At 35.5% G+C, this 17495-nt stretch overlaps 1 protein-coding gene across 8 annotated transcripts in view; it reads right to left on the reverse strand.

Moving 5' to 3' along the window:
* Dh31-r (Diuretic hormone 31 Receptor) overlaps positions 1-17495 on the reverse strand; it is a 201755-nt gene that overhangs the window by 153365 nt on the left and 30895 nt on the right. For 4 of the 8 annotated variants that reach the window (XM_076311726.1, XM_076311728.1, XM_076311727.1 and 1 more), the window contains one exon: positions 15794-15864. In XM_076311726.1, the coding sequence (XP_076167841.1) occupies positions 15794-15811 (18 nt within the window). In that variant the 5' untranslated portion in view covers positions 15812-15864. Of the gene's footprint in view, positions 1-9110; positions 9190-14783; positions 14981-15095; positions 15283-15793; positions 15865-17495 lie in introns of those variants that run through there. The other 4 variants (XM_076311724.1, XM_076311725.1, XM_076311731.1 and 1 more) reach the window with 3 other exon arrangements.

A 17495-nucleotide genomic window follows, 5' to 3' on the forward strand; every position in this document is an offset into this window, starting at 1 on the left:
TTTCATTTTTTTTTTACTACTTTGTACCGATATCATTTCTTTCAAAATTCGTAAAGAATTTATTAAATAAATTTCCCGGTTTTCCCAATAATTTTCAAACAGCATTCAGCGAGTGAAATTTTCGAGGGTAGTTTCGCTCCTTAAACTCGAATCACAATGTCGCACAATTTCGTGGAAATCGATGGGTGACGTTTTACGGACGTTCCCTCTTAGCTTTTCATCTGTAATGTATGCCCATTATTGCGCATCGCCGGAAACCAACGAAGTGTTGTGAAGAAAAAGCTTCTGAAAATTAGCTGGACGTCGACGAAATCGAATCTTCGTGAAACGATTCGTGAAATGCAATCGAATCGCGTGGAAGAACGCCACTTGATATTCCGCGTGGCGCGACGGAAGTGAAAAATCGAATTATCGGGTACATACCCGTGGTTTCGCGACAGATAATCAGAAATGCGAGAGGAATGATAATTGGAACGAGAAAGTATTGGGTTGTTCGGGAAATTCAGTTCGTTTTCCAAAATGGAGAATACATACTTTAATCAAATGTTTGTACACTCTTAATGTACAAATATTAAAGTTTGAATTTTAGATTGAAATCTTCAATTCTTTTAATAATAGAATTAAAATATTCGCTACGTTATAGCGAGTGGACGGAGTTCAACAGCTGTTGCTTTATAATACAATCTAACCTAGATCAAAAGGTCGGTAATGAGATGACTTAGAACTTGAATTCAAGACGAGACAAGGTAGTCACTTTGAACACTTCCCGCGAAGATAATGATACAACACAAAGAGCCTAGCTGCTCGAAGACAAAGTTAAATTGGATAAACTTTGTATAAACTTGTACATCTGCATCCTACATTTTATTACACGTTGTGCATAATGTAACTTTTTTTTAAGTAAAGAATATCTTAACCATCGATAAACTCGTACGAGTGGATTCTCTAATTACTTTTAACGAGGTATCTTCGAACGAGCTGTGCACCTCTGGAAAACACGCACAAATAATAGAACGAAATTACGCGCGACGATTAAACGGAGAGAAAGATTTTTCGAGTGAAAAGAGGAAGAATGTTGTAATTTTGAAACGCGTCCAAGTTTCACCACAGAACAACATTTCACAGAGGCTCAGGAAGAATCGGTTATTAGAGCAGAGTTCAAGGATGTCTCGTCAGATTTCACGTGGAAACGTGCAGCAGCCGGAAAACGAAGAGGAATCGAGCAAAGGACGGAGGTTTACGAGGAGACACGTACAAGTTTCGCACTCCCTGTAACCTAAGAAAGTTTTCTTTTACGAGGGTTCGTTGCAGAAATATTGCTCCTGATGTTCCCAGCATGAGGTGATGGATACGTTTCTATAAACATTTAAGGTGAAGCATGTTTCACAGTTCTTAAACCAAAATTTCTAACTCTCGATAAGATCTTCAATTTCTCAGACAGAACCTCCTATGGACAGTTTTCGAGCACGGTTTTTCTTGAATTATAAGATTCAATTTCGTTTGAATATTCGAATCGAATGTCAATTTATTTGTAACGTACTTGTTTCTCACTTCTTCTCGAAAAATTTTCAAATGGAAAATTTTGACTATTCTAGGAAAAATTTAACAAAATGAACGTTCATCTCTAGACGATCTTTAATTTAATAATTTTCCATCGGTGAAATTTTTACGAATGGTAACTTTTAACGATAAAAATCATTTTCACCAACTCTGTGCACCGAACTCTGAAAACTTCGTCACACGTTGAAAGTTTTAAGACACCTGCTATTTCCGAACATCGATAATTATAACTCTCGGGGAGCCTTCGTAATACATAAATAAAGACCATGCCGCTGCGACATTCAATCAAACGGAACAAAACATTCGTCGGTTCGTTCCACGCGATATTTTTACAAATTGCGGCACTTGAGATCCACTAGGTCGCAAGACACCTGACCACGAGATCAAAAATAATAGGACTTACGCAATCTCTGCGAAAACAGTTCGAAATACGTGTCACAGGATCAAATAGACGCAATGATTTATCCGAACAATGGTTCGCGGTTTTCTTAAGAATACAATGCAGATATCTGTGTCCGATAACTCGTCAAAGTTTCTTCATTGTTCCATAGTATGGATAAATCTGCGTTGCGTATCCACAATTGTTTGTTGAATATGCAAGTAGAAGCGTTTTCATGTCCTAACATCTGTAATCCTTGCATTGACAATGAATCGAATCCTAAATTTTGGTCACCAATCTCAGAAACGTTTTATATTACCATTCTAGATATTTGGTATATAATTTTGGAAAGTGTACCGATAAAAAAATCAATCGTCTAATTTATTTTTCAAGGAATTGTTCCTAATTCTTCCGCTGCATCGATCTTTTGCAATGCAAGCGTACATTGGATATTTATCATAAGCAAAGTTCTCAATGACGTTCGAAGGAGTGCCAAGTGTTGATTTTCAGAATGGTGAATAAATAAAAATCAGTGTGTTCGGAGAGAATGGAGGGACGGGGGCAGAATCTGAGAAATCAAGCAACATTGTGTACAGTACCCGTGTCCCGTTAATTGTGATGTTTGCTAGCGACACGTGCTCCTCTAAAGTTTGTCCATGCTTATAACTTATTTCCGCGCCTGTAGAAGGCAGCTCGACTACAGCGATAAATTAAAATTAGGTACTAAGACGGAACAAATGCGGCACACGATTCACCGAACAGAAATGAAAAACGGCCGTCGACAGAATCTATTTGTTCCGAACCGATTTATCTGTGCGTGCGTCGAATGCAGACACGCCATTATCGAAAGAACTCGCGTTTCAAACGCAGAAAAGTTGTCGGTACAAAAAATTGTTCCGTGGACGACAAACGAAAAGATTGATGAGTAATTTATACCTCCAAACCTTGAACTTGCCACGAACAACGCGGAGGATATCAGATGAGAACAGATTGATCGTCACCGAGGATGTAACAAATATTTGGTTAAAAATTAAATTTTTAAATTAATTTTAAACGTCCATTTGTAACATTTCGTTTCGAGCAACACGACTCTTTACTTTTCTTTGGGAATAATTTGAAAATCGTATTTTTAGCAACGAATAATGTTTTTAAAAAATGAAAATAAAATCCAGGTAGATTTTAATATCGAGATTCACGTGGTATTAATCGAACATTTTTACCACGATTGTGGAATTATATAATGAATTTTCTCTCTCTGCTCGCGCGCCATGGACAGTTACAACTTTACATTTTTGTAATTTTTCTTTTCTAATGGAGCCATGCAATTTTTCATTTCTCTCGACATTATGCTTATGAAAGTATTGGTAAGAACTATAACCCACTTACTGAATCACCCTCCGTAATTTATGAAAGCTTTCAAAACTTTGGATACTTTAATGAGCAATTAATTCAATTCAGCGAATCGTTTGTATCGCTCATCCGTATTAAATGTCATAGGTAGTTCGTCTATGGCTGGTTCATCTCGCAGCAGTCCAGCCACTGGTAATTACTAAGATGAACGACTCCACGATAAATGGAGAGAACGTATAGGACCGATTGCTTGACCTCCAAGCAAGCAATTCGATCCTGAGATCTGAATCTACCCCAGTGTCACCTATGAGGTCATCTAAAATTTATGATTCATGGAAGAACCCCGAGGACATTGAAATGCATCAGCGTGCTGAATAAACTTGCCACTGAATCAGTACCGTGTTGGACCTTTTTCAATATATTCAAGAGTATAAAGCCGTAGTTACGAGAGATAACCACGGTACGAGATTTAAAAGATTGAAAAATTTTCTTTCATAACATTTAAATATTTTAAAAATATATTCCTAAAGCTGCGTTTTGACACACAAAAGGAACAACGAAGTTAGAGAATATTTTCGAGAACTTGTTAAATGGCTCGAGCGCATCGTTTGACGATTCTAAAGAGAATAAAAATTTCCTTCCAGATCTTCTAAAAGTTTCACCGTTTAAGTACGTGGATACTTTTAAAATTTTATTCGAAAATTCAAGAAAGTAACAACGTTATAAAATATTTACGAGTTTCAAATTTTAATGTTACATTTTCAGATACACTGCTTATCGTCCAATTGTAACTTCTCCTCATCGGTTTGTGTTAAAAGAACCGAAATATTTTACGTCCGAAATGAAATTTTTAAATTACGTTGAGAATGTTTAGAAATTTTTAACGTTCCATCTCATATTACAATATTACAACTTTTCTATGCGTTAAAGAACACCTGTTTCAATAAAGTACAATCACTGTCACCAAATCGAGATCCTCCGCAAATCAACCGACTCGTGTATTTCATCTCAGAAGCACACCCATCTGCGAACAACTTAAGATCAATCGAACTTAGAGTATAGTACCTATCAATTATATTTTGTAGGTTGGATCGATCAGTGGCGCATTAACATTAACGATGCTATAATGTATAGGATCAAACTCAATTAGCCGACCAAGGCCACTTCTCCAACTGTAAATCACTTCAGACATGACTCCTACTTCACTGCTATCATAGCTTGTCTCTCTGTGTGAACAACGTGCAGCTTGTACATGCTGGCTCGCATCGAGAGACACGACGTAAAGCGGTAAGACAGCCAAATGTCACATCGGACACAGTAATGGCAACTCATGATCCTCTGGTAGTTCAACTAACAATCTATAACAGGGTACTGCTTTATTTACTACCGATTAAACCAGAATTTCTACCGGTTCAACTGTACACCCATGGATCTCTAATCGTCAAAAAAAAAGTATAGTAGTACTTAGAAGTTCTTTTAGACCCTCTAAAAATCCATGAGTCCAGGCTGATCCAAATAGGCAAACATAATCCACCAGTGTCCTGTAAAGTAAACTGATTTCAACCTCGCCCCAACTGCATTTGTAAACTCTGATCAGAGCAGTTAATCGTAACGCAATCAAGTTACTTGTGCCTGAAACCATCAAACAATTGTGCAAACTTAAGCAACAACCCATGCATGGTAGATCTGTTTCAAATTATACGTTGCTCTTGTAAATGACTCGTTACACGATGAAGTTGATGGTACGTGTTTTCGCAGTCGTACATTATTTATTAAATTGTCAAAAAACAAAACGAAGAAATAATTACGCGAAAATTGCTCGATCAATTGATCAAATAAATAAATAATAATTACATGCCGAGTGGAAATGCAAATGTTCGAAAGACAATAAATAATGTTTCATTAGCGAAAGAATTTCTGCGTCATTCGACGTCCTTGCAGAAAAAGAATAATTATATCCGGATGTATCGTTCGATGCGATACCTTTTATTAATAGATCGACAAACTGCTCTCGACTGTGCAGAAGTCCACGGGTTCGAGGGAATGCGCAACTGGAGAGAATTTACCGGTAAAAAATTAATAACATTTTCCGCTTTTCTTCTCGAAATAATGTGTAACGATAAAGCATAGGAACGTTGAGTATTTTCTAAACTATCGTTTCATAATTTTGTCATATTTGTAATTTGATTTCCGTGGTTAGTGTTACCTTCACTTTTATTTGTTAAACTGTTGTAAAAAGTACGACACCAGGTTGATGTAAGTCTGTTTTTTGTTACCAAAGGAAAAAATATTTTTTACGACGAAGAAAATTTTCCTCATTCCCGTTGGTAAACAACTTCAGTGCTCATCTGTAACCGTAACTGATTTCTGTAAATTTTATGCATCAATATTCGAACATTGTTGACGTAAGGAATGCATTAAACAACTCTGCCTTATGTATATTCAACAAATCGAAACAAGAATATCGTCGAGGGAGAAGAAATTCTCATTTTCTATTCAAAGTTGAAATGAAATAACTTTCTACGAACAAAAACTTTTGTTCAAAACTTTGGTAAGTATTTCAATTTTCGTCGACTTCTTGTACACTTTATTACTCGTGTATATTTCACGTCAGTACTTTTGTGTCACTTATTAAAGTTACGTTCAACGAACAGAAAGCGAAATATGCAAGCCATCTCCCCTTTCAAATAAAAAGCCAAGTTGATTAAACATAGAAATACGGAAAATTCGCCAAACTGTAAAAATTTTTTTATTTACAAAGTAAACAGCCAACATAGGGGTGCTGTTGCACTCGTCTGATTTTTCTTTTTCGTCTGCGATTATAGGAACGCATAATTCAATTTAAAAAAAAATACCAATAGCTTCGATAGCTTCGAAAACGGTGATCTTTCAAATCTTGAAAGAAAATTTTCTATGATATTACGTTGGTCTCTTGAAATCAACTATTTTTTAAAAATACAGTTCATCTTCAATAAACTCCCCAAACCACACATTTCCTGCACAGATCTGTTCTTTGCGTCACGATCAGAAGCTATTTTTCTGAATACGTTTATCCTTACCAGATAATTCTGTACACGATAGATGAATAATTTATGGAGCAATTCCCTGTGGCCATAAACTCGATGTCACGGTTGTCTAAAATTGGCAGATGATGAAATGCAATGGGATCGTGGTCAATCAAGTACAATTTTCGAGCTTACTCATCATATCTATATGCAATTCATATTTGTAAAAATATTAATGTATGTCACCAGAATACACATAATTGAAAATTTTTCTACGATTGATTTAATTTATTATCTACAACTATAATTGATCTATTTTAACGACTTTTTTACACGATTACCCTTTTCTATGATTTTTATACAATGAAAAGAGCTCTTATTTTTATACAATTTAAAATCCATTCCAGCGTTGTCGGATTCTAAATTTTTATTGTATTTCTTATCGTGAAACTTTGTAATGAAATGATGTATAACTGATAGGATAAACGTGTTCTGAAGATATCCTTCGCTAGGTATACATATGTATGAAAGATTTGAACGAGGTATAGGTTGTAGGTAAACTGTGCTAAAGATAAGACTGTTTAATTAGATGTGGTGAATGTGTACTCAATGATATCTGATTACTTTCAATACGAATAGGTCTATTTGCCTGATTTTAGTTTCTTCGTATAATTTATAGTTATCGATAGGCAATATTCGACTACGGAGGTCTATATTTTCATGAACAAACTAAAAGGCATATACATTCGGAACAACCTAATTTTTCCATGACGTCATCACTGACATTTCACCTGATTTGACAGTTGTAGGTTAATAACGGTCTGAGTATTTTTACTGTTGTATTTAGGCCACCTCGAAAAAGCTTCGTAATGCAAATGAGCATCCAGAGAGCGTACGATTTTTGTTTATGTCACTTTGTTATCATATGGTCAAAATTGTTTCGTATTTGTTGCCGTTTATTTCAAGTTTTCACGTGTAAAATTAAACAGAAACGTTATCAAATGTTTCTTGCAATTCTATTCTCATCTATGACAGCTTATCACTATTTACATATTTTAAAGTTTCATTTACGAAAGCAACTACGTGTTTACTGTATTCACTGTTAAGACCCGGCATTTGTAGAAGATCGCTAATATATACATACATATATGCTGAACGAGGCAGGGGACTTAACCGATTAGTATTCCAAATATTTGACTTAGCTCAACTGTCGACAACGTAAAATCTTTTATTATACAGCACACTCCAAATTACCTTAAATAAATCTAAGGAGAACTGTGCGTTTAAAAGTTTGACATAGAAACCATTCAGTCACAGCGTGTCAAAAACATTTTATAAGCCTATAGAAAAAATACAGATACAATTATCTGCATCCTTTGCTCAACAAATATCGAAAGTGAGTTTTGTGATTTTATGGACAATGGAATGTTCAAATTTGAAGTTGATACGATAATCTGGAATAAAATTTTGACTTGGGCAAAATAAATCTATAGCGACGATGATTTCGAAAATTAGATCGTTATTTGAAAGTAAACTTATTGTCTTCCTTCATCGTTGCGATTAAATTTGTTGTTTTCCAAGCTTCGAGGAAATAGACAATTCTTAAGCAATTGTTCAATCAGATGACACAATGACGTGGTAGATTTCTTAACAAAATATTTAGAATTTTATCGAAGCTGGAAAATTTTTTGTTTAATTTTCGATAATGCTACAATAAATTACTATAGGACGTAATTTACTAGACTTTTATTTGGAAATTGTTACTTTATTTTCGCAGGAGAACCACCACTAAACGGTGACTGCTATTTTTTTAATAATCGACAGATATATTTCTTGGTTTCATTCGTCAAATACCTGTTCAATGATTTACTTGTCGAAGCACGAGTTTTCAACAAAATATACTTAAATACCTCGATCATTCAAACGTGCCTACTATTGTTTTCGAGCTGCTAATGGAACATTGATGTCGACTCAACAAAATCGATCGTCAATAACAGTTTATTAATACCGAACGCGAACCACCACAAACAGCATTCATTTTTAATGCTCGTAAATTGTTCATTGGTGATCGCTATCGTACACGTGAAATAAGTGCTTCCTGTTGGTGTTTATAGAAACGTGGCCAACTGTTGAAAATCGACCAAATGGTGTATCTCGTCGATGATCGATTCTTTTACACTCTTTATCGCCGTGGAAATAAAACGTTTTATATCCTCCGCGCAACAACGTCTGCAAACGTAGCTATCGCAACACGATTAAGGGTAACGAAATGATCAACGAAGAGGAAAACGCTGTAGTGCCCGATAAAAATCAATTCTTGTACATAATTTTCGACGAAAACGTTTTAATGTCAAGATGAATGTCGTGTAAACGTTTTTATTCTGAACTTTTACGAGACTAATAATCGTGGAACAGAAGTAACGATAAGTTTAATTTTCAAGTTCTCCTGTAAAATATTATTGATAATCTGTAAAAAAAAAGAAGTATAAAATGATAGATCTAATAGCAAAGGAAATGGAATTACAAAATATCATTTAAACTTTTTTTTATCCCTAATAGTGATTTTGATTTGTCTCTGGAATTCTCGTAATTTACACTCAACCGACTGTACGTAATTCAGGAACGAGCAAAATATTATATATATTTAAATAAATATTTCAAATAATAAATAACAGATAAACCCGCGTCGTCTCGGATCTTACGGAATATGCGTAAGTTCGTCATGAATAGTGTTGCTTCGCAAAAACAAAAAACTCGACTTGACTCGACTTGACTTGACCTGATCTGACCTAACCCAGAACTAACCCAGATCATACCTCACATGACCCGGCCAGACATCACGTGACCTCTGGTGACCTCCAGTGACTTCACGTGACCTTGACTCCGGTGATCTTGACCTCACGTGACCCCATGTGACCTCCTGTGAACTCACGCCTCCTCGCGTGAACTTACGTGATCTCTGGTGAGCTTGATCTCCGGTGACGTCATGTGAACTCACGTAAACTCACAAAATTTTGTTATCCCTAATAGTGATTTTGTTTTTTCTGACGAATTCTCGTAATTTACACTCAACCGATTGTACGTAATTCCGGGATGAGCAAAATATTTATTTAGATAAATTTTTCAAATAATAAATAACAGAGAAACGAGTTTCGATGCGTAATTCGTTGATTAAAAATTCCAATTTAAATTGCGCAAAGAAATTTTATTTCACATTGAACGAATAAAAGCTCATATCAATAACTGTTGATTGAATAAACGTTGTAAGTAATTATACAAAGTTTTCAGCCATCATTCATCGGTTAAATAATATTGAAATGAAAACACACTGTAAAATTCCCTTATAAAATAAACGTTCAATGGAAGAATTTCCGTATAATTCAGAAGGATGTAGAACCCCTTTATTATTTCGATGCCGATGTAACGTTATGAAATTACAATGGAATAAAATATAATGCTATTAGGGATAAAAAAAAAAAAGAAGAACAACTTCCGAAAATGTACTACAAAATATTCTAATAACGAGTTCCATTAATTTCCATAGATGTTAAAAATAAATGAATTCAGAATACTTAAGAAATCTAAGGGTAGATGGAACACGATATATTTCGACCAGGTGTTAGACTACACGAAATTATGAATATTTTAAAAATCACAATTACTATAGCAATCTACTTAAATTAACGAGGAACAACACTTTGAAGTTAGAAAAAGAGCATAAACATTATTTTTAGTAAAATTTGTAGCACGTTATATCGAAACAAATAATACGATTGTTAGTCAAATCGAATGACTCTTAATAAGTGATTCTGTCTGAGGATTATTTTTAGGAATAATGCTACCTTCCACATCTCGTTAACAATGTTTTCATAACGAAAGCTGCAGGTGCTAATATTAGATTATACTCTATTCGAAGTATAGGAAATTCCGAGGAAATGGTTACCCCCATGCAATGAAAGCAATACAGGTGCTGTATTTCCCAGAGGTATACTGCAAGTAGCAATTTATATAGAAATCCCCTCTTACCAATTAGCATTGCTCATTTGCGTAAATAATAATTAACTAATAATTTGTTCAACTTCACTTTATTGTGTTCTTAAGTCGAACTGTGTTTCTAACAGCAAATAAAGAGAAACATTTAACCTTTCACCTACAATCATTATTTAAAATACAAACAGTTAATTCGTACACGATCGTAACTGGTTAATTGCAATGGTAATTTTAATTTCGTTGATGTTTAACAACCTCCTTGTGTAATTTCTCTACGTCAGAAATCGTCTTTCTGCAGTCATTAATAAGACTTATCATCTTTACTTTATTAAGGATCAAATGTTAACGTAGATCCATTCCAGATATATAATTTGTTGCAATTATTATCTAAAGAAAGTTCTGATTTACATTTGCACTTTCTTAAAAATTTTCCGATCTAAGAAAAGTTAAAAATTGCAGATATTAATCTGTAAGTTTCAAAATTTGCCAGGGTAAGTCAAATGTTTGCCAATTTGTCTGTCTACACGACTTAAGCAAACCGAAAACATGAATGAAATTACGCTTGTACCACCGTCAACGAGAAATTTCGACGTTAACAAATGATCGGGTCCGAATATTCTCTCCGATACTGACACTTCTGACAATGTTCACAGATTGGAGAGTGGACTGACCATACTTCGCCGACATTCTAATTAATGGAACACACTGAGGATCGGTGAATCTCATTAATTTCGTTGATGATCAACGTCAATCATCGTCCGAAACAGACCAGACCTTGACTCGCGAACAATATGCGATCACGCTTAAAGAGAAATTGTTTACCAAATGCGTACTCAATTTTAGACCATAATTGTTCTACAATTTGTAGTATCCTACGTATCTATTTTAACATATATTATAATGTGAATGGTTTTTTAGAACAAAGAGAACGAGCAGTTTTATTTCAAATTAAGCGCAAACTTTAAACTTTAAACCCGCCCTATACATTTTTCGTAATCGGCGAAGTAAAAAGTTTTGAGCGTTTTTCGTTTGATGACTTTAGCGAGCCATATCTCACGATTTATTCGTTGCATCTTGTCGTTCTATAGTGAGACTTAAAGGCGACGCAACGCTTTGAAAATAGTTCTTTGACAATGTTGCGTTTAACGAATCCAGTTGTGTGTTAGAGCGTTCCAAAATGGAGGTAAAAAGAGAGAAAATTCGATACATTCTTCGGTACCACTACGACCAAGGGGAAAAAGTCGAGCAAGCAACCAATAAAATTTGTGCTGTTTACGGACCCAATACAGTATCGAATGCAACAGCAAAGCGATGGTTCCAACGCTTCCGTTTTGTTAATATGGACGTCGAAGACGAGACGACACGCTCTGGGTGAGGCCAATCGTCGAAAATGTTGATAAAATCATGGAAATCGTCTGGACCGGCACGCGAGCACTTGTTCCATTGTCCAGGAACCGAAGATCAGCCAGAAAATCGTTTGGAACCATTCGCAAAAGGCTAGTCCCGAGAAGAAGCTCGATGTATGGCTGCCACACGAATCGACGCAAAAGAACCTTTTCGAGCGAATCGATGCCTGCGATTCTTTGCCGAAGGGTGACGAAATCGATCAATTTTTGAAACGGATGGTGACTAGGGATGACAAATGGGTCACATACGAGGACAACAGGCGAAACAGATCGCGGTCCAAGTACGTTGAGCCGGCCCAAACGATCTCCAAGCCCGGATTAACGACCAAGAAGGTTTTCCTGTGTGTTCGGTGGGATTGAATGGGAATCCTCCTCTATGAGCTGCTCCCGTCGAGCCAATCACTCAATTCGGACCTATACTGTCAACAACTGACCAGACCGAAGCAGACGATTGACGAGAAGCGTTCAGAATGGGCCAATAGGAAGCGTGTTGTGTTCCATGAAGACAAAGCCAGACACAACTTTAACGACGCGCCGAAAGCTCCGAGAGCTTGGATGGGTGGTTATATCGCAACCGCTGTACAGCCTGTACCTGGCCCCAAGCGATCATCACTCTCTCAAGCATTTGCAAAATTTTCTTGGTGGTAAGAAACTGACCTCGAGAGAGGCTTGTGAGAACGAGCTGGTCAAGTTTTTCACCAATAGGGGCGAGGACTTCTTCGATCGCGGAATTATAAAGTTGCCTTCAGAATGGACAGAAGTTATCGAACAAAACGGCGCGTGTTTGATCCAAATCCGATAATTCTAACTTTGTTGATTTCATCGTCAAGAGGAAGAGAAAAACGCTCAGAACTTTTTACTTCGCCTAATATTTCGAGCTTGTATTTTTTATAGTAGAGTAGTTTTTTTTTATAGTATAGTGAAGTAGTGGAGCTCCATATATTTTCTAGTATTAAAAGTCAAAATTTGAGTCACAAGTTAAAAATTAAAATTGCGAACATCTATTACGAAGAATAATATCACTGATAATTTTATAATCAGATTATATATTTTGAATATCAGAATTGTGTATTTTTTATTATCTTACGAATAATCTGGCGCGATAGGTCGGTGAACTCGTTTTAAAAATTCGATTATTCGAATTAACATTCTTTTTGTGGTCAAATAGAATCTACTGCGTATTCTGACTGAATGGGGAATCATGAAAGTGAAAAATTACCGTTCAATATTTATAAGTTTGTTATAACTTGATCAGGTTGAACGTAATATCCGTAAGTGCAGCGTTATAAAATACGAACACCGTGAAAAGAAAAGAAATCGTCTCGACGCGCCAAGCATCGTGAAAGATGCAAGCACCGTGAGATTGATAGCACAGCTTGTGTTCGTTGTGTGTACTTAAACTCTGTACTAAGAATCATGAATGAAGACGAATTTGCTCGTTAACGTGGCTCTTGTGGAACATCAACGCTTGTGCCTGAGTTATTTTCATTCGAACTACTGGACAGTGTTCATTTTTCAACGATGAACTCAATAATTGCTTCGTACCGTGTCAACCGGTAAATAATATAAATTTATCCTTACATTTCTAAAAGATGAAATACGATAATTTCGTTTAAATTGTCAATCATCTATAAAAATTACTAAATACCTACAATGATTTTTTAAAACGATCGATCCTATATTTTAATTTCGTACTATAATTCTCTTAGAAATCTTAACAATTTCGTAGAACAATGATCATAATTAATGAGCAACGAATAAATTAAACGAAAGTTTCAAGAACTCCGAAAAGTTTGTGTGCTTTAATATTTCGAATTATTCAGATTTTCGTTGCAATTGTACACTGCGAATGTTTTCCATTTTCTGAAAATCATATCTCACAGAATCAGCGATCGTTCCACGGAATCGTGACGTTTACGATCGCTGAACAAATTTACTGCGACCTCCTCTGACGCGAAAACTGCAATGCAATGTACGTAATCGTTGCTACAATAACAATATATCCAGTACTCAATATCTTTGCGAACTGTGTTAATTACTTTACATGAATTAACACCTCGGAAACCGAGCTCGTTACGAACGTAATTCGTACATAACCGCAACGACCAATAATACTGCATACAGAAATTTTCATCTTCGCGTACGCTAATAAATACACTTCGCACGATCCATTGTCCTATCAAAACACATTGATTTTACGCCACTCTAATTCCTTCTGTGTGCCGTCGATATTACGATAGAACTCCACTATTTATGTTTCGTTACGAATTGAAAATTCAATTACGAATTAAACAACCGAGCACCTCTGAAGCTGTTCCTTAAAGTTTATATCTACAGTTTATTTTCGTCCCGTATGTTAAATTCATAATTTACGTATTTTAAAATTCATTATTATTGTATCATTTATTTTGGAACGTTTTATTCGCGTGGAAAAAAAAATCCAAATAAATGTAAACGCAGAATATAAATAACTATTATAAATATTTACGATTTAGAGAAGAAAATATCGAATACGAATTTTCCTTGTACAAAAATATAAAAATGGTTGTTCGAAAATGAAGTGAAACGAAAACTTTCAACAAAAAGTAATTAATACGGTCGCGTAATTTCCACGACGTGACGTTGCGTTAGTACCTCGTATAAAATATACTGCATATATACCACACCGGAGTATCTTCGCGTGTTTCTAAATCGTTTGTTCCTAATTCTAATTATCGTAAACAAAACGAATAGGTTGCACGTGAAAGAACGAGCGCGAACACGTCTCATGAATCTATTCAATTTGCACTCTCTCTCCGCAACACTCTCCAATTGTTTTTGTTGAAAGCCAAACAAGGTAGTACCAGTAGGAATTCAAATTAAATTGGACAACTATACGCCTGATAATATTTACCAGTTGGAACTTGATATTTCGAAGGAAAATCTTGCACTTTGATGCGATTCATTTAACTTCGTTTCGAAAAAATTGAATAAATCAAAATAATAACACTTGTATTTTTGATATTTATTATGGAATGAAAAACAGATAAATGACAAAAATGTCGTTCAATTAGAACCATGCAAAGAGAAATTGATCAAATTTAAACTACGTACAGTAATCTTCAATTTCAAGGTTGAAAAACGTCAATTGCCAGCAATGCAAGGTTGGTTTCTTCTCGGAACTGATCAAAATCAAACGGACCGCTAGATAAGTGAATAGATGCAACTCAAAGAATAACTAAAATAGATCAACAACGAGCGAACAATCGAAACTTTAAAACGACGTTGCATGTTCATCGATACGACAACCACTATTGCAATATAAAATTCTATATATTTTTCATTAGGTCTTTACGAAAGTATTATCGATGAATCGACACCCGATGAAAATAAGTCCAAACATAATCTTATTCAAAAGCAGCGTACTTGCGAAACCCCCAAACTTTCTATCGAATATAAAATTGAAAATAATCTGAATAGTGTCGTGTTAGACTTGTTTTCATTGGACATCCTACCAATCTACCGATAACACTATCGCGAGGATACAATGAAATATATAAAAATATTAAGCTTATTAGAAAATGAAATTCGATACGACGCACGACAAAATACGCTCTCGGCGGTCAACTGACTTTTGTCGGTCGCTCGAGTCGAAAGATTTCTCGAGCTTCGGAAACATAAACAATGGTGGGGATGACTCCGTACCATAAATCCGCAGACTAACTCCCACCTTGAAACCGAGAATTATTATATTTGTTCCATCGACTCTGTGTTTCTTATTACGATAAGTATGTTTCGAACAATATACGACAAAAGACAATGAAAATGTTTCGCGAAGTGAAATACCTCAAAGATCAAAACGTGTCGATGAATAACGAACAAATTCATTTTTCTTTTATTTCAATTATCGTACAACGTGATCTCCAAAGCGTTTAACTTTTAATTTACTTGAGACACGTCAGAAATTTGAAAATTAATAGTGTAACCGGTTGACGTTGATTCCAATTTAATTATTTATAAACATAACCAACGGCACGACAATTCACGCCACTTTGTAAATTGATGCTCTTGAAAAACTGAGAATTAACGAACAAACACAGCGATTTGTTTTAAAATTTACTCACCTCGGTTTGGATGTCCATATTAACCAGTATTGAAAACGTGGAAGATGTGATGATTCAAATCGCAACGGGAACTGTAACATCAAGAGCACATGCATATATTAATACGTACACTAAGTATCTGTAAATATTATCTTACAACATTTGCATCATATCTTTGATACAAACATAAATATATATTTGCCTCGCGTTGATCATTCTATATATTCGTCAGGTGAAAAAATTACGTAAAATTGATCTCCTCGAATCCTACACGAAGCGCAAACTATATTATTTAAACGGAATAATAAATAAATGAATAGTAACTGTTTGAATATTATTCCCATTTACTGATTTATTCAAACAACATCTGTCGAGAAACATTAATAGTTTCACAAATCTATATTTAATTCTCATTTTCTATGGCGGAGAACCTGGAAGAATATCAAAAAAAATGAAAATAAACGGCGGATTCTATCAGTGGTGATCTAAGATTTTTGTGAATAACGGTAGTGATCATCAAATTCAGAAGTTTTAACGTGGAACCATCTATTTTACTTTGGTAGTTCGAGTAATCTATTGCACGATCCACGTGTAAGAGGAAATCGATGAAACTGGCTTCGAATTGTAACCGAAATTTAATAGTTTCCATTTTCGACAATCCGGTATCAATTAAACCTTTTGATTTCCTAACGAAATCCTTCTGACGAAGCGCAACAAAATCAATTGACTGTTCAAGGTCACCCAGGCGTTATCCCCAGCGTACAGTTTGATTACTCTGACGCTGCATCTCCCGTCTCTGAATATAAAGGCGGATTCACACTAACCATACATCAAAATATTCTTTGATCGTTCCACCGTTGATTTTTTTTCCAATTGTCTCAAAAATGTAACGTTCCCTTGTTACACTCTTTAAATATCTCAAGAAAATTAGAAAACTACGCTTAAAAATGTCTACACTCCAAATTATACATTCCATCTTTTATTTCACTCTTCATTATTTTACCAACTGTGCACGCTTTCACTTGTTTGTCTGGCAACTATGTTTCCCGAGTTAACTCGGGCGCGGTGGTTAAGTGGTTAATGGATTTTGCATGAAGGTACTCAGACTGTCCGTCACCGTTCCATCTATCGTCAGTCGGTACTCTCTAAAACAATATTTTCACGATCTCTGCCGTGCAATGTAAACAGATTTTCAAGTAGCTCAACGATCGTTGCAAAAAAAAAAATCACCCACTGAGCAATTTACGAACATTTGACGAGAGAAGAACGAGATACACGACACGTGCCAGCCGGTTACCCGACGGAGAGTGCGATTGCTCGTGAAATTTAACGAACGATCGTCGGACGTATGGTGAGAATTCACCTTTAAACCTGCAATAGATGTCTCTTTGTCTCCGAAGCAGGAAAGCAAACTATTCAGATATTTACACTCAACGCTCAAGGTCTCGCGTATAATTTTCCTATTTGCGAAACACTCTTATAATGTCCCAGGAGATCATCTTAGTTCATTCTTTTCGAAATAGCTCACAGCCGCTGAATATCTCTAGCAGCTCGTTCCGCGAAGTTAGGCGAAGCAAATGATACAACGTGCAAACAGCAAATTGTTTATACGAACTTTTGCGTTACGTTCCGCGTGAAATATACTTGAACTTAAAATTGTGTCCACATTTTACGAAACACTCTCTACGTACCTTCAGATTTGTCGTAATTGTTGTGTAATTTA

Source organism: Ptiloglossa arizonensis, chromosome 5 (assembly GCF_051014685.1).
Source record: "Ptiloglossa arizonensis isolate GNS036 chromosome 5, iyPtiAriz1_principal, whole genome shotgun sequence".
NCBI lineage: Eukaryota > Metazoa > Arthropoda > Insecta > Hymenoptera > Colletidae > Ptiloglossa > Ptiloglossa arizonensis.